General features: G+C 39.9%; 1 protein-coding gene across 7 annotated transcripts in view; it reads right to left on the bottom strand.

Annotated features, from left to right (window-relative positions):
* LOC122563582 (coiled-coil domain-containing protein 171-like) overlaps positions 1 to 27,248 on the bottom strand; it is a 268,787-nt gene that overhangs the window by 152,432 nt on the left and 89,107 nt on the right. For 4 of the 7 annotated variants that reach the window (XM_043717497.1, XM_043717514.1, XM_043717507.1 and 1 more), the window contains exons 11-13: positions 24,591 to 24,697; positions 8,812 to 8,901; positions 6,959 to 7,159 (exon numbers count right to left, since the gene is read on the bottom strand). In XM_043717497.1, the coding sequence (XP_043573432.1) occupies positions 6,959 to 7,159; positions 8,812 to 8,901; positions 24,591 to 24,697 (398 nt within the window). The remainder of the gene's footprint in view (positions 1 to 6,958; positions 7,160 to 8,811; positions 8,902 to 24,590; positions 24,698 to 27,248) is intronic. The other 3 variants (XM_043717537.1, XM_043717546.1, XM_043717527.1) reach the window with 2 other exon arrangements.

Genomic DNA, 27,248 nt, shown 5'->3' with positions numbered 1-27,248 from the left:
CATACATATACTGTCTCACAGACACTCATACCCCACCCCCCCACACACATATAAATTTTTAGGGTGAATTTGTACTCGCATAATTACATTTTATTTTGTTCAAAAACTGCATGAATCTATAAATCCCTTTTTAGAAATAGAATCAGTCTGAACACTGGGGCACAGACAGCCTCACACAGGGCACCTCACCCCTTCAATGCATTATCTGAGCTGACATGACACCTATTGTTAAAGTTCACTTGAGAATGAAACATTTTTTTAAAAAGTTCTGGAATTTACATTTGAAAGAACTGAAACCAACATGGTCATTCTAAAAGATGAGACACTTAACAAACAATCAGAGTTTTCTTCAATATATAATTTCAATTGTATCACGCTGTAAATTTTTGCTGTAAATACTGTGTCTTATGATTTTATTAGATTAGATTAGATTACTTACAGCGTGGAAACAGGCCCTTCGGCCCAACAAGTCCACACAGACCCGCAAACCACCCATTCCCCTACATTTACCTCTTTACCTAACACTACGGGCAATTTAGCATGGCCAATTCACCTGACCTGCACATCTTTGGACTGTGGGAGGAAACCGGAGCACCCAGAGGAAACCCAGGCAGACACGGGGAGAACGTGCAAACTCCACACAGTCAGTCGCCTGAGTTGGGAATTGAACCTGGGTTTCTGGCGCTGTGAGGCAGCAGTGTTAACCACTGTGCCACAGTGCCACCCTTATACTCCACAACCACCTGAAGGAGCAGTGCTCTAAAAGATAGTGCTTCCAAATAAACCTGTTGGACTATAACCTGATGTTGTGTGATTTTTAACATTTACATTTGTGCACAGGTATGTGTGTATTTGCATTTCAGGCAATTAGTTTCAATTCCAAGCTTAGATATCATCCAATGTTCATTATTTATATTAAGAATAAGTTTTGTTTTGTAAGAAGCATACCATTTTGATTTTATTAAAGCAACCTGATGAACATCTCTCATTATTAACAGCACAAAAGAGAGGCAGTTAGCCATTTTCATAAGTGACTCAACACAGTTCGAGTAAAGGTAAAATCAGTGCACTGGACTTCACGACACCTCCCACAGTTGTAACATCAAACTATGCTCATTATCTTGTATCAATTTAAATATTATGGTTAGGGACTTAAAATTTTCCTTCTGCATTGTGATTTTAATGCAAAGTTGATAACTGAGGGTACTGGTGATTCATAATAATAGATTGCATGCAATTTCATATACTCCAAATGTCAACACAATATATTTTTACCAAGTGATAGCATCAGCTAATAAATGAGCTAGTGAGAATAAAGTAGCCTCCAAAACCTTTTAAAAATCAGCAAAATTTCAAGGGGACCCCTAAAAAAATGTGTTTTTTTCCCCCTGCATAGTATTGTTAAGCAACAGATAGGGGTTCATGTAACAGTGATGTGCAACAAAAGAAAGTAAACATACTACATTGGATTATTGTGCAAATGCCATACCACATTTTAAGAAATTACAGAAGCACCAGATCACAGTGTTGACTACCAAACAAGTATCTGAAGAACTTCTAATACCAGCTGTCCTTCCTACAACCAACACAGATCTTGTGGAGAAAATGCCTAATACTACTGTTGGACATTCATCCAAGTCTACAGATTAGCCTATTATGCAACAATTTTCAAATGATCCCACTACTGATTCATTTGTCCAAGTGGGTCTAATTCCCTCAAAATCTTTAATTTTACTCAAAAGTTGGCAATTGTGTGAGCCTACTTTCTGTTGGAGATCCCAAGATCTCACTGTCTGCAGCAATCCTGAAGCAGGTATAGAAGTGATACCACCACCTAATGAAAGACAAATTGCTTCCCACGGAAGTCCTCCTTTCCTTGTCTCCCAGTCTCATCCTTGGGGTGTTCTTTTCCCTTCTTTTCAACTACTCAAATAATTCCTGAATCAGAATGCAACATAGGAGATGAATTGGGGATTTTTTTTTGTCTTCCCTTTCAAGGGATTGTGACCACTCATGTCCTGGAGAGTTTGCAGTAGAATCGACTTTTCCTTGATTGGCCTTCACTACTGTCATAAGAATTTGCGATCCCAATATGTATTTGCTTTTCAAGGAGATAAGGCAGCTCATGCATCCTACGTGCCCTCCAGTACAGCAAGGAATCTTGTTGGAGATTGACATCTTTGATTAAAACAACTTGGGAGTTGGTGGGTAGGGGCAATAGAATTTGATGGAAATTGTAAATAATTCATGGGGCTCACAAGTGAATAAAGCATCATAGAAAACTTGGTGCATGAGTAATTACAAATTAAAACCTTGCTTGAATGTTTAAGCTAAAATCTTGATTTCTAAGAGTAAAACTTAAGGTGTTGAATCACCACGAGAACTCTCATTTGAGTGAAATTATTTCCTGTAACTAACAGTTAACTAAATGAAGGTAATAGAACATAGAACATAGAACATAGAAGAATACAGCGCAGTACAGGCCCTTTGGCCCTCGATGTTGCGCCGATCCAAGCCCACCTAACCTATACTAACCCACTATCCTCCATATACCTATCCAATGCCCGCTTAAATGCCCATAAAGAGGGAGAGTCCACCACTGCTACTGGCAGGGCATTCCATGAACTTACGACTCACTGAGTGAAGAACCTACCCCTAAGGATATTGTGAAACTCGAAAGGGTTCATAGAACATAGAACATAGTAGAATACAGCGCAGTACAGGCCCTTTGGCCCTCGGTGTTGCGCCGATCCAAGCCCACCTAACCTATACTAACCCACTATCCTCCATATACCTATCCAATGCCCGCTTAAATGTCCATAAAGAGGGAGAGTCCACCACTGCTGCTGGCCGGGCATTCCATGAACTTACGACTCGCTGAGTGGAGAACCTACCCCTAACTTCAGTCCTATATCTACCCCCCCTTCGTTTAAAGCTATGCCCCCTTGTAATACCCGCCTCAATACGCGGGAAAAGGTTCATACTGTCGGCCCTATCTAACCCCCTAATCATCTTGTACACCTCAATCAAGTCACCCCTAAACCTTCTTTTCTCTGGTGAAAACAGCCCCAAGTGCCTCAGTCTTTCCTCATACGATTTTTCTTCCATACCAGGCAACATCCTGGTAAACCTCCTCTGCACCCGTTCCAGTGCCTCCACATCCTTCCTATAGTATGGCGACCAAAACTGCACACAATATTCCAGATGCGGTCGTACCAGAGTCTTATACAACTGCATCATGACCTCAGGACTCCGGAACTCAATTCCTCTACCGATAAAAGCCAGTACGCCATATGCCTTCCTCACCGCAGTATTTACCTGGGTGGCAACTTTCAGAGATCTGTGTACATGGACACCAAGATCCCTCTGCTCATCCACACTACCAAGTATCCGACCATTAGCCCAGTACCCCATCTTTTTGTTATTCTTCCCAAAGTGAATCACCTCACACTTAGCTACATTGTATTCCATTTGCCACCTTTCTGCCCAGCTCTGCAGCTTCTCTATATCCTGCTGTAACTTGCCACATCCTTCCTCACTGTCAACAACTCCTCTGACTTTCGTATCATCCGCAAACTTGCTTACCCAACCTTCTAACCCCTCTTCCAGGTCATTTATAAAAATGACAAACAGCAATGGTCCCAAAACAGATCCTTGCGGAACACCGCTAGTGACGGCACTCCATGAAGAAACTTTGCCATCAACTACTACCCTCTGTCTTCTTCCATCCAGCCAATTCCTAATCCAAACCTCCAACTCACCCTCAATGCCATATCTCCGTATTTTCTGCCGTAGCCTACCATGGGGAACCTTATCAAACGCCTTACTAAAATCCATATATACCACATCTACCGCTTTCCCCTCATCAACCTCCTTTGTCACCTTTTCAAAGAATTCAATAAGGTTTGTGAGGCACGTCTTGCCCTTCACAAAACCATGCTGACTATCCTTGATCACATTATTCCTATCTAGATGTGCATAAATCCTATCCCTTACAATTCTCTCTAAGACTTTGCCCACAACAGAAGTGAGACTCACCGGTCTATAGTTACTAGGGCTATCCCTACTCCCCTTTTTGAACAAGGGAACCACATTTGCTATCCTCCAATCTTCTGGCACTACCTCCTGTAGACAACGAGGACATAAAAATTAAGGCCAATGGCTCTGCAATCTCCTCCCTTGCTTCCCAGAGAATCCTAGGATAAATGCCATCAGGCCCAGGGGACTTATCTATTTTCACCTTTTCCAGGATTTCCAACACCTCTTCTCTACATACCTCAAAGCCATCCATTCTACTTATTTGTGCCTCAGTATTCTCATCGACAACAATGCCCTGTTCCTGAGTGAATACTGAAGAAAAGTATTCATTCAGTGTCTCCCCAATCTCTTCCGCCTCCACACGCAACTTCCCCCTACTATCCTTGACTGGACCTATTCCTACCCTAGTCATTCTTTTATTCCTGACATACCTATAGAAAGCCTTAGGGTTTTCCCTAATCCTATCTACTAAGGACCTTTCATGTCCCCTCCTTGCTGCTCTTAGCTCTCTCTTCAGGTTCTTCCTGGCTACCCTATAACTCTCAATCGCCCCAATTGAACCTTCACGTCTCATCTTGGGATAGGCCGCCCTCTTCCATTTAACAAGGGATTCCAATTCCTTATTAAACCATGGCTCCCTCGCACGACCCTTTCCTCCCTGCCTGTCAGGTACATAATTATCAAGGACACTCAATATTTGCTCCTTGAACAAGCTCCACATATCAGTTACGCCCTTGTCTTGAAGCTTACTTTTCCAGGCCACACATCCTAAGTCATGCCTCACAGCATCATAATTTCCCTGCCCCCATCTATAACTCTTGCCCTGTAGTGCACACTTATCCCTCTCCATCACTAGAGTGAAAGTCTCCGAATTGTGGTCACTGTCCCCAAAGTGCTCACCTACCTCTAATTCTAACACCTGGCCTGGTTCGTTACCCAGAACCAAATCCAGTATGGCCTCACCTCTTGTTGGCCTGTCTACATATTGTGTCAGGAAACTCTCCTGCACACATTGAACAAACACTGTCCCATCTAACGAACTTGAGCTATAGCTTTCCCCATCAATATCAGGAAAGTTAAAGTCCCCATAACAACCACCCTATTACTTTCCCTCTTCTCTTGAATCATCCTCGCAATCCTTCTACGTTTCTAGGACTATTAGGAGGCCTGTAAAAAACTCCTAACAGGGTGAGCTCACCTTTCCTATTCCTAACCTCAGCCCAAACTACCTCAGATGGCAAGTCCTCATCCATCGTCCTTTCCACCACTGTAATATTATCTTTGACAAGCAATGCCACACCTCCCCCTCTTTTACCCCCCCCTCTGCCCCTACTCAAACATTTAAATCCTGGAACCTGCACCAGCCAATCCTGTCCCTGTTCTAGCCATGTCTCCGTAATAGCCACAACATCGAAGTCCCAGGTACCAACCCACGCTGCAAGTTCACCTACCTTATTTCGTATACTTCTTGCATTGAAGTATACACACTTCAAGCCACTTTCCTGTTTACAGACACCCTCCTTGGCAATTGATGCCATGTTCCTAACCTCCTACACTCCAGGCCCTGCACCCTGAAGCTACAATCTGGGTTCCCATGCCCCTGCAGAGTTAGTTTAAACCCCGCCCAAGAGCACTAGCAAACCTCCCCCCAAGGATACTGGTTCCCCTCAGGTTCAGGTGTAGACCATCCTGTTTATAGAGGTCCCACCGTCCCCAGAAAGAACCCCAGTTATCCAAAAACTGGAACCCCTCCCTCCTGCACCATCCCTGAAGCCACGCATTTAATTGTTCTCTCTCCCTATTCCTCGAATCTCTATCACGTGGCACGGGTAACAAACCAGAGACAACAACTCTGTTTGTTCTAACTCCAAGCTTCCAACCTAGCTCCCTGAAAGTCTGTCTAACATCCTCGGCACTCCTCCTACCTATGTCGTTGGTGCCAATGTGGACCACGACTTCGGGTTGCTCCCCCTCCCCCTCCAGGACCCGGAAAACACGATCAGAGGCATCACGTACCCTTGCACCTGGGGGGCAACATACCAAACGTGAGTCTCTCTCGTTCCCACAAAACCGCCTATCTGTGCCACGAACTATCGAGTCCCCAATTACTACTGCTTTGCTCTTCTTCACCCTTCCCTTCTGAGTAACGGGGACAGGCTCCGTGCCAGAGGCCTGAGCCCCGTTACTTGCCCCTGGTAAGTCGTCCCCCCCACAAGTATCCAAAACGGTATACTTGTTCTTGAGGGGGACGGCCGCAGGGGGTCCCTGCACTGGCTGCTTCCTCCCAGTCCCCCTCACTGTCACCCATCTATCTGCCATCTTTGGAGTTACTACTTCCCTATAACTCTGATCTATGACCCCCTCTGCCTCCCGAATGATCCGAAGTTCATCCAACTCCAGCTTCCAGTTCCCAACACGGTCTTGGAGGAGCTGGAGATGGGTGCACTTCCTGCAAGTGTAATCGGCAGGGACGTCGATGGCATCCCTCACCTTCCCCCCCACCCCGGCGATGGGGAGGCGGGGCCACTTGCCTGAGACTATTAGTTTTTGTTTATGACATTTATGATGTATTCACAATAATATATTAATGAATATAATGTTATTACAAGTTTATCAAGAGATAATAAACAGTACTTTAATAACAAATTATCAAAATGTTTGCATTCTCACTGCTAAATTCAGAGGCAGTTAACAGTTTCATTACAATAAAGTATTTGTATCAGGCCTGTTATCTATAACAAAAGCTAAACAGCAATAATTACATAAGTGAATGATGTAGTATTCTCATTACAAAACCTAAATCAAGTGCAAGAGCTGCCAAAGCAACAATAATCAGAAATAACATGGACAATGTGCAATGATTATTCATACATCCAACCATTAACAAATACTGAAAATATCTTGCAATTCATCACAATACCTCTGTATCCTTTTGATGAGCCCTTGCAAGTTTCTGAATTTCATTTTTAGCCTCAGCAACGGAATTTCTTTCTCTCTGAAAGCTATGTTTCAAATTTTGTAGCTCCATGCTCATAGCATCAATCAGTGCATCTTTCTCAGAACATTCACCACGCCAATGATTTAACTTTTTATTAGCAGATGTCAGGTCTTCATGAACTTTCTGAAGAACAAGAGTCCATGTTAATTAAAATCAAAGATCTTCCAAGTGCCTTTATCACTTAGTAATAACAAGCAAAATTTTACTGTTCCAATTTCAACATTTCATCTTCATTGGCAAAGCCAACACAAAATTGGTGTTCTAACTGAAAATCTACAGGAAGAGGACTGTGAGAATTTATTAATGCTAGTGAAATTCTAAAAAAACACCTCAAGAGAAACTTGGTACACAACTTAATCAAGGGCAATTTAATTACCAGTCCCTTCAGCTCACTAATTCTTCTCGAAGATACCAAAGCCATTTTACGCGTTACTAACTTCAGTACTTTTACCTGAATGAGTAAACGAACTCAGAAAAGAACAAGCATACCTTGGTAAAGTTGGAGGCAGGTGTAAAAAATACTTGGATTTCCAAACACTTTTTAATGCTGCTTGGAAATGAGACATTTACAATGAAACAAGATATGTGAAGAACTATAATGGCCTCCAATATACTTTTTGACATAACTAAATCACTATTCTAATATGAAGGTTTTATAATAATCTACAGTATGACCCATACATAATGAAAAATTCAACATTCTGATTTGTATGTTGTCTAAAATTTACATTTCAGAAATTGTGCGTTACAGTAGTTTCCAAAAAAGAAGCTGATAACCCAATAGTTAAAAATTACTCTCTCTCAAATAATGAAATCATCAGAGAGAAACCTGTTGATTTAAGAGCATGGACTGAAATCATGGGTACCAGCTATGGTCTGGACTGTTTACCCAAGCATCCCAAAGCCCCAGAGTCCTAGGTTTTGGGTCCTGATTGTATATGACTGAGGTACATGCTAGACATCTAGCCTACCGAGCTAACAACATTTGTTTCTTTGCTACAGCCATTATCATTTGCTTTACCTTTTGTTCCATGACACATTAGTCATTTAATCTTTCTACCTCGTACCCTATGACAGATACTCCCATTTGTTCTTTCTTCCTACATTCAATGGCATAAAACAAATCACATATTCCACCTTCCTTTAGTTCTGAAGAGTCATATTTGAGTTGAAACCTTAATTTGGTTTCTCTCTCCAAATATAGTGCCAAACCTGCTGAGTATTTCCAGCACTTGCTGATTTTAATAATAAATATTGGATTCAACTAAATTGCTAATGTAGCCTTTGGCATCATTTATCCAAAGACCGAAAATCATTTGTGGGTGTGAATCAAAACATTAAGGCTAATAAGTGTGATGTGCAGTATTTTTGGCTGAATCCTGTTTGTGTCCTAATGGATTCTGTGGGTGCACAGCACCTTAATTGTAAGCTATTGACAATACATCCAAAGCTATCATCAGAGACTGAAGTGCTGGCTACAATTCAAAACACATTTGACTTCCTACTTCTGCCAGTTCAAAATTGCTATTGCAACTCAAAATAAATATATTGCTGCAAATTTGTCATACATAAACCCACCTGCAAAATCACATGCTTTAAAAAGGTATAATTAATATGTAAATGTTTTCCAAAACATAACTTGACTTTCTTTCATATCAAACTAATGACGTGGAAATCATAATTTCTAAATTAAGCCAGACACAACAGCCAAGCAAATATATAATGGATTAAATACATGTATTTTTAAAAACTGAACAGATCAATGAAATTCCTACCTCACGATTTTCGTTTTGTGACCAGATTAATTCCTTGTAAGCTTCACATTGCTCAGTTATCTTCTCATATAAATCTTTCATTTTATTCAGCTGAAATAAATACAAGCAAATAGTTTTGCAGCTATGTTCACTATCATTCATTTTCAATTACTCTTGATTGTAAAGTGTGATGCAAATCCTCATAGAAGATCATCAGGTATGCTCACAAGCATACTTCCAAATCCAACAGAAAATTTACTAATTGTTTACAAAATACTGTTGAGATCAAAAAAGACAGCCTTGTCAAAACAAATGAATATTATAGCTCAAACTTTTTATCTTTATTTTGATATGAACTTAACAGATTATTTTTAACATTTGTGTTGGCAACTGGATTGCAATGGTGTAGATCAGATTGGAGAGTATAAATTCATTATTGTATTGATACCTTGCTTTCAGCACATCCTTCTTTAACCATGCTCCATTGTTCAATTTACACTGTTGATTGAATTGCTCGGTTAACATTTCTGACTCAAAGTGGTGCCCATTTGAAGTAACCGTTAAGCAAATAAAACTCGACTTCTCCCATTTTCTTCCCTCATTTTGTGCAAACAGTATAAGAGCTTGTATGGCAAATGGAATCAAACTGATGTGGCAGCAAATCTGCTGTTTGCACTTTTGTGCCTTCAAATTAGTCCCAGTACAGACCCGGTCTCTGCAGTGGTTTACTTCAGCCCAAAACTGATTCAAATCTCATTTATAATACAAGGCCATACTCAAAACAAATCTGTATTTTTGCAGTTTTGTCTCCTCTTTGTAGAAATTCCCCCGATAGAACAGTTCAGTATTACAAGGAGGGGAAAAACTAACCAAAACATATGGCTCCCAGAAGCCCATATATTTCTTTCCAACTGCGTACGCAATTCAAAGTAGCTCTAGGAATTGTTTTCATAGTGCTCTGTAACTGATGAGTTATAACTAAACCAAAGACATTCATTTTAATAGTTTGCAATTACATCTGCACATGCACCCATTGTCAGAGAACGTGACATTATGCCATGCGCTCTTAAATGCCGTCAGCCTTTTGTTCACTTGCCACTATACTCACTTTTCTTACAAAGATAGGTGAACCAGATTTTATCTTTCATGACTGTCAATTCTGCCTTGCAAACCTGCCTCCATTACCAGTCTATGAGAAGTGTGATTTTCCTGGATTCACAGCTTTAATGATTCCAAAGATGGTGTCTGGTCTAATTACAGGCTGGGTTAGCAGAAATGGAGGGCATATCACCAGGAAAATGGACCATGGTCTGGCCCAAATCAATAAACATGGTTGCAGTTGTCATTTGTTTTTGGAGAAAATTTCCAAAAGTTCAAATTTTGTGTGATTCAGATGGCGTGGGTAGTCTGGAAGCTGTAAAAGCTGGTGATACATTTCTAAAATCAGTTAATTTTTATACAATTAGAAAGGACCTCTTTGTTATGTTTAGCCTCATCAGTGTGACTTTACATTGCATTTTCTCAAAAGCACACAGCCCAACCTTGTCCTTCCATAATGAGCTGGTCGCATTCCAGTCAACTGTTGGGCTATAGCCACCTTATCAGAGATTGAGAAACTTAGACTGGATTGGATCTTAATAGGCCCACAATAATCTAAGTTGTCTCGATAACAGAAGTAGATTAATTCAGAAGTCCACTTCTATCTCTCCACTTGTGGAAACAGCAGAGGGTGAAAATGGAGGTGAGATTTCTGACCTCGCTGCAAGTTGGCTATTTTGTTTTGTTGTCCTGTTTCCATTCCATTCTAACATGGGAAAAGAAAAATTCAGGACAAAATGTACTAATATTGGATAGTGTAAGCAGGGTATATTGTGTTTGCTTCAATTACTTTGAGTAGTTATGCTCAGATTTACTTTATTTTCACCTCTGACCCGCAAGATGTTTTAAGTTGGTCTTATTTGGAAAATCAGTTTTTTTTTCTCAATTGGTTTCCTTTTGAACAAAGCCATTTTCTTTACCATACATACCGATTCCATAATGTGGTGTTCTAACAATTTGAAATTAAGTATTTCAATTAAGTGGAGAACTCTCACTTTAAAAAAGAAAGACAATTCAATGAATACTACTTGGATGCAAGAAAGCAAGCAAGTGAATGGGAGAGAAGACTGAAAAGAAGTCACAATGGGGATTGAACAACATAAGACATAAAAATGCCAGGTAACAGCAGAAAAAGCATTCTGGGCAGCACTTACTGCAATAAGAAATCAAATAACTCCTCTTATTTTGAAGGAGGGTTGTGGTTGGAAGGGGGTAAAACAGCTTAGACTCTCAAAAGATAATCACCTACAATCTGGGCTTTCAACAATCTTCAAAAAATATTTCTATTATGTCAATGTGACTTGTGCATACTTGATATCATGCAATATACTACACTGTAGGGCTCTTTTGGCACAGTAGCAATGTCCCTACCTCTGAACCAGAAGACCTGGATTCAAGTCCCATCTGCTCTGCAGCTGTGTAATACAATTTCTGATCAGGTTAATTAGAAAATATTATTAAACTGCACTGTATTTATGAAAAGTGGCTTTTATGATAATAGACTATCAGGTAGTCTTCCTCTTACATTAGACTCTGTAGATCCCCAAGATAGTTCATACAGCATGAGCAGTGGTGGTACAATATACACATTAAGTCCAATAAAGCTAACACAAAATTAATCTTGTAACTTTTTTGTGAAATTAAATGATATGTTTAAAATTACAGTAGTTAAGAAACAAAAACATATGTTCACAGTAAACCGGTTTAGCAAAATATAACAGGCTGGTTTGAAAGGCATCATTCAGAGTGCCTTTAGTCTAATAGTGAGCAAGTTGTATTTTGGAATTTTTGTAAAGCATAAATTTCTGGCACATAACTTTTTCATTACCATAGAAAGCAATATTTCATGAATGTGAGACATACTCAGTTATGATGAAGATTCATTATATTATTTGAATCTATGTTTCCAAATAAAGTACAGGAATGATGACTAGCTTTAGGTTTGAATTATATTTCTATACTGAGTGATACGAAAGGGAGGACAAACAGAGTGAGTGGTGCTGGCATGTCTATAGCTAGTCTGATTTCATGCAATTTACTAATGTGGTTGAACACTTGAGATAAACAGTTTGCGCATTAGAAAAATGTTGTAAGAAAAACTGCTTGTCTAATAACAGGAATCATGTAACACAAAGTCAGAACCATCTGGAAGAAGAAAAGCAGTATGTGCAGGTTTCAGGAAGAGGGAAAGCCTGTAGCAACAGAGTGCTATTAGTTTAGCAGTCTCTAAAACTGTCTGGGTTGAAAAGAAGTAGTTTGAAGGTCAGCAATAGAAAATCTACATTAGCAGAAGGCAATGGAAGAGATGGTTTAAGGAGGTGTCAGCTTCATTAAGGGTCTCAGGAACAGATAGAAAATAGCAGAGTGATTGCAGAAATTTACTAAAACAGTAGTTACCAAACAAACAAGGAGCTTTAAATAGGAGACTCTTTACTGAGGTGTAAGCATGAAATATTCATGAAATATTGGGGATAAATGGATTAAATCTTTCTTCATGACATTTGTAATGAATTCATTTCAAATGCTTCTTCTGTACCGTAACATAGTTAATGTTTAGCATTTGTAAATTAACATTTCATGATCTTTTGTTAAAAATACCTTGACAATATCTTGTGAGCATGTTCAATGACCAGATACCATAGTTAACAAACAGCAAAAAAAAAACTCATGGTTTATAGATTTCACTCAGATTTAATGACCAGCATTACTATCAGCTGGGATCATAACAGACTGTATCCATTGTACTCAATAAAGCAAACCCAAAAAGAGTACTAGATAAATCAGATCATTCAACAATTGAAATATTAAAATAAATCAAGAGGTAAACATCCACCTTGTATCTAACTGTTTAATTCAAATACATTTCACTCAGATTACACAGATGTATCTGTTAAATGAGTTAAATTCCACATGGTCAGTTTCTGAATGTATCTTAAATAGTTGATGCACAGGCTTCTTAAAGAAAACTTATCATGCAAAACACAACTGAGTCAAAAATAGAATTGCATCAGACTATTTGTTCTGGTGGCTTTAATTAACTGAGTTTGCTTTTAGAAAAAAACAGTTGGACAGTATACTGTTCACATTTCTCACTGCAGAATTCAGAGCCTGCAAGCTTGAGCCCTGAGGGCTGCTCTGTGCCCAAGGCTGCAGCTTAATCATACACCACAGTGATTTTTATTTCACTTGCCAAGCACCTATCACCCTGCTGTTTTCATTAGTTCAATAACCATTTAGTAGAAATGAATGGTAAAGCTGCTGTGATAGTAACCAATAGAAATGAGGATCATGTTGAATTTCCAACATCTCAGAAATTAAGGGCACTTGTTAGATTGGTAAGGAGGAGTTAAGAATTGTATTGACAAAGTCACCGACTCAAAACATTAACTCTTACTTCCTACAGATGCTGTCAGGGCTGCAGATTTTCATCATTATTTCTATTTTTACTCAAGAAGTATATCATTTGTGCAAGTATGCCTAAGTATCCTAAATGCTGCACCACTTTCTATTGCACTACAGAGTGAATACATTGATCGACAATGTATTATTCTGCAGCATATGGAAATCTGAAGAAAATGCAAAGTCAGCCCCTGTAATTGTGTCTAAAAACACAATTATTTTGAAATTCTGGAAACTATAATACAGTAGTGTTGCTTTCAGATGTGCTTGAACTATTATTTGACATCATCAAAAATTCTATTACTGAATGAACTAAACTACCAACAATAAGTTTCTTGCATTTGCCTTTGAAGTCAATTCTGTTTAAACAATTTTCATAAATAATTTTAAAATAGTGATAAATGATGCACCCTAATAATCGAATATAAACAATGAGTAGACCATTTGGCCCATCAAGCCTGCATCAATATTGAACAAGACAGCAGTTGAACTGGTCAGGCCCTTAACTCAATTGTTTTGGCCAGCAACTCATAACCCTCAACTCCCATGTCAAACCTGGCCTCTATTGTTCCATGGGGTAAAGACGCCAAAGATGAATAGTCCTCTGAAAAATAAATTCCACCTCATCATTACTGTACTTGTCAATGAATCCTTTGTGATATTGTATATCATGAGCAGATATCTAAGGACATGCTGGCACTAGAGGAATCCAGAGGAGGTTTACCAGAATGATCCAGGGGACAAAGGGCTTGTTACATAGAAGCAGTTGAGGACTCAGGGTCTGTACTGGATGGAGCTTAGAAGGATGAGGAGGGATCTCATTGAACCTTACAGAATACTGAGAGAGCTGGATAGATGTGGAGATGATGTTTCCACTAGTGGGGGTAACTAGGACCAAGGGCACAACCTCAAAGTGAAGGGATGACCCTTCAGAACTGAACCGAGGAGGCATTTTTTTTCAGCATGAGAGTGGTGAATCTGTGAAACTCATTACCACAGAAGCCAAGATATTAAGTGCATTTAAAACAGAAATAGATAGATTCTTGATTAATAAGGGGATCAGAACTTTGGGGAGAAGTCAAGAGAATGGTGTTGAGAAACATATTAGCCATAATCAAGTGGCAGAGCAGACTTGATGGGCTAAATGGCCTATCTTATGGTCATTTCTGGTAATTTGTTGGAAATTGGAGATACAGAATGAGAGAAAAGGCAGTTACAGACTTTGCACTGCATAGCAACGGTATCCCACCAAGTGGTGATCTGTACTGGAAAGTCAGTATTTCTCTGCACACAGCAATAAACTGCATGAGGGACAGAAAACTGAATGGGGGATGACCTAAATATAACAAAGTAGCTTCCAATTCTTTCCTCTCTCTCCAATGTTTACATCTCACATTACTTCAAACATACCCCATGGTCACGAATTGCACATTGTTGCAAATCGCTGGTTTGAAAATTTATGAATTCCTCCATTGGATTTCTTGATGAGTGTCTTTCATTGATGGCCCTGCATTTTGCTCTTCCCCATAACAGAGAAAAAAAGACCCAGCCTATTCATTCTTTCCTGTGGTGTATTAACCTTGTAAATAGCTTCCGCTTCATCTCCAACTCCTTTACCCTTTTTATAATTAGGAAACTAGAATTGTACAGACTACTCCAAATGTGATTTTATCAACGCTGCATATAGGTTTGGCATAACTGCAACTTTTTGAAATCTCTGGAAAATGCTAATGCTCACTTCATTGTTACTACCTTTACCAATATATATGTTTTACTACCAGATACTCTTGCTTCTGAGCAAGTTCACAACAGGGTAGGGGTGGCAGTAAAATTATAGGGAGCTGGGTCAGATTGCCCCCTGCCAGGTGGGGCGATTTAACTGAATACACGTGGCCTCCCAATAGCAGTCAAAATGGGAATGAGGGTAATTGTTTCATTCAAAGAGAGGCACTGGACAAGGAAAAGAGCCACTTGATTAAGCCAGAGGATTTTCCATAGACATAGTGTGAAAGTCTTTTAGCTTCGCTCATGCTTCTACGTTTCTGCATGCTTCAGCATTAACAACTGCTTTTAATAATAATAGAGGCATTACCAATAATGCCCTCTGAAGAGGGCAGTTGGTTGTCCTGAACAGGGCAACAAATACAGCCACAGCTTATTCATGAGCTGCCACCTGTAAAATTGATAGTGGAAATCCCAACAGTAATTTTAAAATTGAAATCCCATCACCCTCCTAAGTGCATCTGAGACCTAGACTCACACCAGACACTGGATCACCATCTTGAAAGGCAAATTCTGTCCCCAAGCAATTTGTGACCTCCTTATTTTTCTTAGTAAAATGTAATACCTTAAACCTCATGCTGCTGAAATTCATGAGCCAATTATCTGCCTCGTTTGCAGATTAATTAATGTCTCCGTGTAATTAGTTATAGTCCTTTTTACTTTTCAATGTATTCTCCTTTGGAAATGGACAGCAGAAGAAAGCAGGACATAGCATATGCCTCTGGTTTCACTCAATTTCTTCACACCTTTTGTCGCATTAACTAGGAAAGTATATCACTTATGGTGTGAAAACATACATCCAAGTCCAGTAATTAAACAGAAAACCTGTGTGCAGCTTTCTAACATGGCAGATATGCTTCCATCCAAATCTTCATTGTGTTTCCAGTTTTGAATGGCGGATGTTCTCCCAACCCAGTTTTACATTATGAAACAGTTCAATCCTCTAGTAACTTCAAGTTACTCCAATTACTGCTTTTCCAAAAAAGCTATTTCCCTATCTACAGCCTGCCCTAAGGTTTAGGTTTTGGATTTGCAAACTCAGATCTAGGACACATTTACTAAAACATCAATGCCATCAATCAAATTGTGGTATTAATTAAACATTCCAGGGTCAATAGTAGACACATAGTTCATTAATCAAATGCAGCTATTTAGTCACAGTAATTAAAGTATACATAGATAGCCATACAATTAAGACTAATACGCCAAGATAAAATGGTGTTGTTTCCCAAGACAGTAGTCCCAAAGCTTATTTCAACAGATTTACTTTGAACAACGACACTAGGCTAATTTAAAGTGGGCAGCCAGCTAACTGCCTCATTAATTCCAAATTTCACCCACTCCTCGCATCTACTTATTAGTGCCCACCCCCAGAACTTAATGATTAAATGAACATTCGTCAATGAAGGTCAGGCTAACAATATTTGTCATTCACTCACAAATTCTCATTTTTACAAAAGCAAAAATTGCTAAAGGCATTTATTGCTCTGTAGTCTCAGATATTCTTAAAAATGTCATGCAAAAACTCTTTTCCTGGGTCAGTTGCATACATATATTTATTTTAATCACTGGCAAAACTTCAAGCCTTTTGAAAATGGCTGCTTCCTCCTGGGGTCAAAAATAGTAGAGTAATTGTACATTAGCCAGTCAAAGAGATGAAAACTAATTATTTTGCCCTACATAAAGCTTCAAGTCTTGTAAAGGAAATATATACCTCCATCAATGGTTCTAGAGGTAAATGTAATATGTTCTGTTGTCCTATGCCTTACAGATTAGACAGCCTTGGATTCAATTTCTAGTCAAATGCATGTTAGACAATCTTATTTATACAAACCTTTGGGGAATTCATCACTGATCCAGGTGTATCTAGAGAAAGCCAGATAAAAGTTCCCCAGGATTTCAACTACCGATTGCTATCTAGAAAACTTCTCTGGAGGTCTGAGTGCACGAGAGAAGATATTGGAAAATATAGGACAAGTGCAAGAATACATCACAACAAGAAGAGTCAGATTACAAGAGTCACAATCCATACAGCGTTACATAGACAAGGAAAGTTATGGCAATGGTATTGGAAACATTATGATGTAAAATTTTTTAGTTACATTTATACTAAGATAAAAATCAGACATTTCCTTAGACCACTACATCAAAAGAAATGGAATGATTTGCTATTTTATGACAAGATTAGAAGTGTGAATGAGAATATACTGATGATACTGATTGGTCAATTCAACAAGCCCAAAATCAGAAATAGTCTAGCAGAAAACAGCACTTGAAATACACAGAGGCAGCAGATAATTTGCCCCTGGAGTTCCCAAAATACTTTGGAAAATATCACAGCTGCCCAATCAGAGAAAACCCACCAACATATGTAGAATGGATAGAATAGATGAGAGCTGTTCCTTTGGAGTGCTTGTTCTTAATAAGCAGTAAATATGTGCAAGAAATAGCCTATAACTAGAGAAGCAGTGTGGAGGGCAAATAAGCAAGTGTGTTTTGGGGGTATTTTGTTGGTTCATGATCACAGATACCAAATATAGGATTTCTGACAATTGAGAGCAATTTTCTGGTCATTCTTTTTTGATTTTATTAAGAAGCAGCAGTTTAGATACAATACATTGGTTAATTAGATAAATATACAGTTGTGACATTTGGAAATGGTTCACAAATACCAGAGGACACATAGGCTGTTGAGACAGTGTGCGTTATCTCATTAAAATTGTGCACCTTGCTTTCAAACCAAAGTATAAAGGAGCTCTTGCCAAAGTCTTAATCCTCTTCTTCTGGTCCATCTTCCATCTGGGGAAGACAGCTCCCTTAAGACCGCCTGATGAGGACTACTGCCTACCGCTGAGGAACTGTTGATGTACCCAATTTCTAGGGACAAGTAATTTATGCTGTGTCAATCAATTGTCTGACTATTTCTGGTCAATGAACAATGTGACAGCTATTCATGAAGTCAGATGACCATTGTAACCTTACCCACCTCCAGTTCAAGGTTACTTTTCACTCCTTCTAAGAACAAAACTTTCTTATTTTGGAAAACATCACACTCATAACTGGGTAGTGTGACACCTGACAAATCTTAGAAGGCTAAATGAAGGTAAAAGGCCAGTAACACAGTTAAATAAGGTCTCATGTTTCACTTGGGAAATACTAAATATGGAAGAGTAAAAGTACAGTTTTGAAGGGGACCCCAAATTTTAACAATTTGTAGTGGGGATAAAAGGCAGGAAGAAGGAAGCTGCTGAGGCCAGTATCCTGTTACCAAGTTAGCCTTTATTTATACATGGACACTCTTAAATACTGATCCAGCTTCCTCACAGTGAACAGAACCTCTAACACACCTGTTCATATCTATCAGCCAGGGCTCCCTGCCTGGACCAGATTAACAGCCCAAATCAGGGAACTCATCTGGCTTCTCTCGTTACAATCGCTAACCAGCCCCCTTTAAGACAAAGGACTTAGCCCAGTTTGTTTTTCCAAATCCTCCTGATGTTAGCATCAGGTCAGGTTCCTCCAGGTCTGCCTCTGATACGGGTGGTGTATAATACACAGTAACTCGCCTCTTGTGACTGCAGCACTGTTTGCTAGTTTGCAGTTTTTATATGGTACACGTTCATGTTCAGGAACCTTGTACCTACAGGAACTTTATACATCACTGGATCTGACCTCACATCAACCATGCCTCTTACCCTTTCAGGGCCATTCCTGTAGTTCCTACACCAAACTTCATCCCCTGATTTAAACAGTCTATCTTGATTATAGAAGTCTTGATGTTTCTGTTATCACTTTAACCTTACCCAAACCCAGGCCCCGGGGGGATGCGGTGGAGGGGGGGGGTGATCCTACAATTAAATAGGAGCCAGGACAGTTTGGTATCTAGTGAAGGTGTAGGCTATTTCTTTAAGTCTGCCTTCAAAGATTGGACCGCTCTTTCTGTCACATTATTGGATAATGGATGGTATCGATTTGTCGTTATATGATGAATATCATTCAACTTTAGGAGTTACTTAGATTCCTCATTGGGAAATGATGGCCCGTTATCTATGGCCATCACTTCCGTGAGTCAGTGTATTGCAAAAGATGTGCGTTGTTTTTCTATCCTCATTGCAGTGTTTGAAGATTGAACTCTGTGCATGTCCAGCTACTTTGAGTGGACATCCACAATGACTAAAAACATTGAGCGCATGAAAGGACCTGCATAGTCGACGTGTAACCTGGCCATTGCCATGAATGTGGGGGAGCTGCTGACAGTAATATTTGTCTTTGTTAGCACTCTGGGCACTATTCCATTAACATGGCTATGTCTGCATCGAATCCTGGCCATCAGATGTAACATCTTACCAACATCTTCATTCTGGACACCTCTGCATCACCCTGGTGGAGGTCAGCCAGTATTTGGTGGTGACCTTTGCTTGGGACAATCACTATTGCTCCCCATAGTATCATGCCATCCTCTACTGTGATCTGGTCTCTCTGGGTCCAAAAAGGTTTCAGTTCTGGTTGTGGTGGCTCTTTGGCTTCCCCCATCACCACCAGCTGTTTCAACTTCATCAGGACCAGATCTTTCTGTGTCCAAAGTCTGATATCGTCAGCTTTGACTGGAAGTGTGTCCAGAAAATTCAAAACCACAAGGACTTTTCCACAATGGTGTATCTGCCAGCAGGAGGAGGCTATGAGCTACTTGGATTCTCGGACAATGCAATTATACACAGATAGTATTAGAGTCCAATGCTCAATTTGGCCTGTAGCTATGAGCGGCACTGCCTTGTCCTTTTTAAGTAGAGGGTCTGTGGTCTGTTATTATTACAAATTTACATCCATAAAGGTATTGATCGAACTTCCTGACTCCAAACATGATTGCCAAACCTTCCTTCTCTAACTGGGCGTATTTACACTCTGCATTAACCAAAGTCTAGTATGTCATTGAGCTGTTGTATTCATTGGGCCACCTAGGAGGTGATACTACCATAATGCCACACAGGGAGGCATTGCATGTCATTACCAGATCTCGTTTGGGATCATAGAGTGCCAACACCTGAGAGGATGAGAGCTGTTTCTTCACTTCACTGAAAGCTATGGCTTGGGTACGTGACCATTTACAAAGCTGACCCTTTTTTTTTGAAAGAGTTGATGCAAGGTGCTGGAATGGAAGCCAGATAATGTATGAGCTTTCCATAATAATTCATAAGCCCAAGCAAGACCTAAGCTTGGATACAGAAGTGGAACAGGGCACTCTTGTTCACCCTCACTCTATCTTCCAATGGTTGTAACTCAGTCCTGTCAACTTTGTAGCCGAAGTAGGTCCTGTCGACTTTGTAGCCCAAGTCGGTCATTTGAGGGGCCTAGAACACATTTTATTTCCTGCTAAGACAGACGGCCACCTGGGAGAAACATCTAAGGACTATGCCTAAGTTATCTACATGCTCTTTATTGGATATCCCTATTAGTAGCACATCACCTAGATAAATGACAACCTGGGATAGATCTTGTAAAATGTTTTCCATGGACTGCTGAAAAACTGCACAGGCTCATGATACCCCAAATGGCAATCTCATATATTGGTAAAAACCCTTATGGATATTAATTGTAGTATACTTCTGGGAATCATCATCTCACCACAAGTACACATGACTCATTTCCAATTTCATGAAGGACAGCATTCCTGCCAGCTTTGCACATAAATCCTCTATGCAAGTGATTGCATATTTATCCAGATGTGAAAAGCGATTTACAATTTGCTTAAAATCCCCACCAAGGCAAATCAACCTGTCCAGCTTCACAATCAGTATGACCAGTGCTGCCCATTCTGCAAACTGGACTAGTTTGATGATTCCTTTGCTTTCCAACTTTCTGATTTCTGCCTCTACTTCTGCCTGTCAGACAAATGGCAATGGGTGGACCTTGCAGAATCATGGAATTGCTTCCTGGTCAACTTGCAAGGTGACCTTGGCTCCTTTCATAGTCCCTATACCTACCTGAAAAACATCCAGTTATTTAATTAGGACTTTTCTAATTGAAAAATGTTGAACCAATCAAGAAGAATCTTTCTCAACCAATTTTGCCCCATCGAGCTTGGACCTGAGCCTCTTACTACAATAACTGACAACTGAACCAGCTGCTTAGCATAAGAAACCAGAACTGAAGTTGTATACTTAATCTGTAAAGGTTCCCCAGTAAAGGTTCTCAGTCTAGCTGAGGTCTTGTGCAAACTTAAGGGTTGGAGTCCAGAGCAAATTTTCTTAAAGACTGGTTTTTTAATCACTTAAACTGGAATCAATTGGTATCAGGGGGCAAACTCTCCACTATTTGAAGTCATACCTGGCACATAAGAAAATGGTTGCGGTTGTTGGAGGTCAGTCATCCCAACTCCAGCATATCTCTTGCAGGAGTTCCTCAGGGTAGGCCCAACCATCTTCAGCTGCATCATTGATGACCATCCCTGCATCATAAGGTCGGAAGTGGGGATGTTCACCGATGAATGCACAACATTCAGCACCATTTACCACTCCTCAGATGGTGAAGCAGTCAATGTTCAAATGCATAAATGTCTGGATAGTGTCCAGGCTTGGGCTGACAAGTAGCAAGTCACATTTGTGTCACACAAAGGCCAGGCTATGACCTTTACCAATAAGAGATAATCTAACCACTGCCCCTTGACATTCAATGGTGTAACTATCACTGAATCCCACACTATCAACATCCTGGGGGTTATCATTGACCAGAAACCAGACTCATCACATAAACACAGTGACTATAAGAGCAAGTGAGAGGCTAGGAATATTGTGGCAAATAACTCATCTCCTGACTCCCTCAAGCCTGTCCACCATTTACAAACAAGTCAGGATTGTGGTGGAATACTCCCCACTTGCCTGGATGAGTGCAGCTCCAACAACACTAAAGAGACTTGACACCTTCCAGGACAAAGCGGCCTGTTTGATTGACACTACATCCACAAGCATCCACTCCCTCCACTATCTACAAGATGCACAGCAGAAATTGACCAAAGATGCTTAGCCAGCACCTTCCAAACCCCACGACCACTTCCACCTAGAATGACAAGGGCAGCAGATGCATGGGAACATCGCCACCATCAAATTCCCCTCCAAGTCACTCACCATCTTGACTTTGGAAAAAAACAAATCACTGTTCCTTCACTGTCGCTGGGTCAAAATCCTGGAATTCCCTCCCTAATAGCATTGTGGGTCAACCCACAGCAGGTGGGCTACAGCGACTCAAGAAGGCAGCTCACCACCCCTTTCTCAAGGGCAACTAGGGTAGGGTAATAAATGCTGGCCAGCCAGCAACGCCCACATCCCACAGATATATAAATAATAAAAAAAAGGATGGATTGTCTTGAATAAAGTTGTTCAAGATAGGCTTGTATCTGTTGGAGTTTACAGAGCAAGCATTGACTTGATTGAAACATTTATGATCATGATGGGTTTTGACAGAGTTGACAGAGAAAGAATGCTTCCTATTTTGGAAAGATCTAGAACTAGGGATGTACTGTTTAACAATAACTTCTCACCTATGTATTACAGGGATGATGCAAAATCTATTCTGGGCATTGAGCGTCTTTGAATTCTTTTCCTGAAAAGATGATGGAAGCAGCTTTTTTGAATATTTGTAAGGCATAAGTGGACAAAGGGATAGTGGAGGGGAGTAAACAGAAATGGATGCATTAGGGACAGGGCCCGGAAGAGGATGCATTAGAAATGCAGGGTAAAAGGATGCCACGGGAGAGAGGGGTGTGAAGATCCAATCGGGTGGAGGAAGAGGGGGAGCAGAGAGGGGGAGGATCCAGTGATTTGAGGCAAGAACACAATGGGGAGAAAGGGGAAGGTCTGTTTTTGAAGCTTCACTTATCTCATTGCTAATAGTTCTGATATCTTGCAAATCATGTTGAGATTATATCAGCTTGTAATGGCAAGAATGGCCACAAACGCTGTTTACCTCTTGAATTATAGCATATTAGCAGCATCTTTTCCATATGCTGATGATTGCACATATGCAAGAAATCAAAGCATTAGTTGCCAAACTGGCAGTTAGGAAATGCAATATGTTAAAGAGAAGAACTGAGATAGTACACAATAACTGATTAACAGATCACAAGGTTTGGCTAGACCACCTGTGTGTTGGGTCCAGACAGTGCCCTTAGTAGGTTATTGATTACTACATCATTAGCTGCCAGAGGCTAAGCTTGGTAATGCGACAGGAGATGGAAGTTGCTACTGAAGCTAAAACAAAACCCAATCGGTACAATTCACTAAATGGAGCAGGTGCATTTGAGGCATTGAATTTAATGGAAAAGCAATGGAAAGTGGAGAGAGAATATGCAGATGGCCCATCCAACACTCTCATTTCACACTACCCTCTAAAGTTCAAATTACCCCCAATGGATAATGTACAGTCTGGAATCAAGAATATTTTAAAAGCTTGTTACTTGGTTGAAAAAAAGCATATTTTGCATAAGCAGCTCACACTAGTGTCTTTTTTAATCCAACTGCACTATTAGTCAGTTCCTGTTTCACTGCGACACATCTATGGGGTCAGTCACATGTCACTGTACATGGATGTCGAGTGGCAGATCATCAGTTAGATGCCACAGCTTGCGATTTATTTTCTCTGACAGTTCATTCTTCTTTCTGTCAAACTATTCCCTTTTGCTTTCACTAGAACCACCCTCCTAGTTTCCTCTCTGCTAACTCTGGCACTGCTTCACAACTAAGAACATTTTTGAGCCATATATTGCTGTGTCAATCCCTCCACACTGCTGGAGATCATGTGACATTCATCTTCATTGGTAATAATTCACCCCGGGTAACATGTTCCTAGTTACTTTGAAGTTTCTTATTTCAGCCTCGGCAGAATTTTCAAAAATATATTCACTATACCATTTCACAGGGCTGATTCAGGAGGATCAAAAGATTTCTGGTGCAGTTAGAAATGTAATTATTTTCTTAGTTTTCTAACAGTTTACAATCCCTCTTGAAACTCCCAAAGCCACCGTAATTGTATTTTTTTGAAACAAAGACACAGACACAATGAACACAACAATGTGAGCTGTTTGATTAACAATCTTCAAACATTCAGTGGGTCACTTCATATACTAACATGGTAATACAATTTTGCAACAAACGTTTCAAGAAAATGTGTTTTGTTAAAACTGCTGCTCATAAACATGCAGTTACATATACAGCCTGTTGAGTAAATGGAAATGAGACACTAAAATTTTTATTTTTACCCCATTTCAAAAAATAAACGTTGGAATTCAGTGAAGTGTTCTTAAAAGGTTTCCTAAAATAACAGTCCTGTAAAACTGTTTGATTTTCTTGGACTAAACACTATGACCACATTTTGTGTTGTTTTCTCAGACACCATAGGTAACTGCAAAGCTGTCAATCCTGGACTCCCTGTGGTCACTGCAATCTCCCATGACCTTTGTAATGAGTGGGTAACACATACTGCTGCAGGCCAAGGGCTGCATCTTAGGCACCAAACAGTGCAAGTGTTACCTCATTAGATGTGTCTTCTAGCCTGCTCTGGTAATCTGTCAAGGTTTGTCTCAAATTCTCAAGGACGACAGAGGGGCTTAAGGGTTTTTCTTTGTCCTTGCGACTGCCTAAAGGAGGAAAAAGGGAAGACATGTAAAGCTTTTAAATATTGCCTTATAATACTGCAGTTAGAAAATAGATATTGTGCCTAAAAACCACTAAATTTCACAAGTTATTCAATATCAATCTTTATCAGTGTATTGATATATTTATTGAACAGGTAAATATGGAATAATTAATGATCTCAGAAGTTATGAAGAGTATACAGTATAAGCAGAATCACACAGCAAATATTATCTTTATTTCTAGGTTTTAAATCATCATGTTTTCAATAAAGCAATCTGCTGTCATTCTGAATTCCTCCTTCCAGCCATTCATAAAAATATAACATCGTCACCCTGAAACTGCTACCAATGTTGCAATTATGACAGAAAATTATAATGAAATAATTAGAATTAGAATCAGGTATGCATTGTCACACTGTATCTCTGATGTGCAATGTTGAAAACTTTGAAATCTATTTGATCACCCTAATGTAATAGCACAGATGTTTTTAGTGAATGAGGGAAGAAAGGCAAAGACATTTTTTTCACAACAACTTATATTTATAGAGTTTTTAAACCTAGCTAAACACATGCTTTTAACATATTGAAACATCATAAGGTCAGCATGAGGTGGTAAACCTATATCAGAGCAGATAGCTAAAAGCATGGTCAAAAGGATAAGCTGTAAAAAAGAACCTGAAAAGAGGAAAGAGAGGTAAGGAGGCAGAAACATTCATGGAAGAAATACTAGAGATTGGATGCATAGCAGCATAGAAGAATTTACAAGTGTCAGTGATGGAACAATTAATTTAAAAAAGGGATACACAAGAACAGAATTGGAGGGATGCAGATATCTCACGTGATTATAGAATCGGAGACGACTATAAAAGTAGGAAGGGTTGAAGACTTTAAAACGAGTCAAAGAATTTAAAAAATTAATCAGGAGATATTGCAGCTCAGTGAGCACAAGGTGATGGGCGTTAAGATGCAAGCAGTAGAGCTTTAGATAACCTCAAGTCTATGGAGAGCAAATGATGGAGGCACAGCCAGGAATGTGTTGGAGTTAGAAATAACAAAGATATGGATGAGGGCTTCAACAGATGATATGCAGAGAAATGGCATTTGGGGAATGTTACAGTTTCTGAAAAGGACTGTTTAAGTGATGCCATGAATACATGTGGTTAGAAGCCCTCATCTCAGAATCAAATTTAACAGTCAGATTCAACCACTATTCCATGGATTTTTTTATTCATTCACAGGATTTGGGCATCACAGATGGACTATCATTGTGGGTGCAGCAGAAGTTGGGGGGAGGAGGGAGTAGAAGAGACAGAGAAAGAGAGAGATCCACAATGCTATCAAGAAACAAGTCCCAGGATATTGATCTACCAACACAACCTACACATCCCTGAACACTATGGGCAATTTAGCATGGCCAATTCACCTAACCAGCACATCTTTGGATTGTGGGAGGAAACCGCAGTACCCGGAGGAAACCCACGCAGACACGGTGAAAATATGCAAACTCCAAACAGACAGTCGCCCGAGGCTGGAATCGAACCCAGGTCCCTGATAGTTCCAAGTCAAAATGGTATGTCGCTTGGAGGGGAACCAACAGGTGGTAATGTTCCCACGTACCTATTATCTATATCCTTCAAAGCGCTACAGCTCCTGGTTGGTATTGGAGGTAGGGACTGGAATCAATTTTAATCTTCCAAACATTTAGATGAAATTTTAACTCCCTCGTATGAAGTATGCATGGGTAAAGTATGATTTCAAAAAGCAGTAAATTGGTCTCTGCAGTACAGTATTCTGTGTGTTAGTTAAGATTACAAATAAAAATATTTCAACCATTATATTTTCTTCGAGTTATATGCATGGTACTGGAGGGAAGAAATAATTTGATTTCAACAGGAACAGATGCTAATGACCTTTCAGTATTCAAAAATGTTGATGCATTTATTGGGAAAATGAAATGTAACTAAAATGTTAAATTGCCGACTTCAAGAATCACCCTCGCTCTGAACGCAACATCACCTCCTCATAAATTGAATTACTTTTACATCATTTCCAAGAATGTTCTCAAGGGGGAGAGGGGCCAGCAAGAGGTCATTGTCCACATTGGAACCAATGACATAGGAAAGGAAAAGGTTGAGATTCTGAAGGGAGATTACAGAGAGTTAGGCAGGAATTTAAAAAGGAGGTCCTTGAGAATAGTAATATCTGGATTACTCCCGGTGCTACGAGCTAGTGAGGGCAGAAATAGGAGGATAGAGCAGATGAATGCATGGCTGAGGAGCTGGTGTATGGGAGAAGGATTCACTTTTTTGGATCATTGGAATCTCTTTTGTGGGAGAAGTGACCTGTACAAGAAGGACGGATTGCACGTAAATTGGAAGGAGACTAATATACTGGCAGGGACATGTGCGAGAACTGCTTGGGAGGATTTAAAATAGCAAGGTGTGGGGGTGGGGTGGGACCCAGGGAGATAGTGAGGAAAGAGATCAATCTGAGACGGGTACAACTGAGAACAGAAGTGAGTCCAACAGTCAGGGCAGGCAGGGACAAGGTAGGA

The sequence above is a fragment of the Chiloscyllium plagiosum genome, chromosome 2 (genome assembly GCF_004010195.1).
Source record: "Chiloscyllium plagiosum isolate BGI_BamShark_2017 chromosome 2, ASM401019v2, whole genome shotgun sequence".
Lineage (NCBI taxonomy): Eukaryota > Metazoa > Chordata > Chondrichthyes > Orectolobiformes > Hemiscylliidae > Chiloscyllium > Chiloscyllium plagiosum.
Note: the sequence above shows the minus strand (reverse complement) of the source record. Positions and strands in the feature narration are given on the sequence as shown.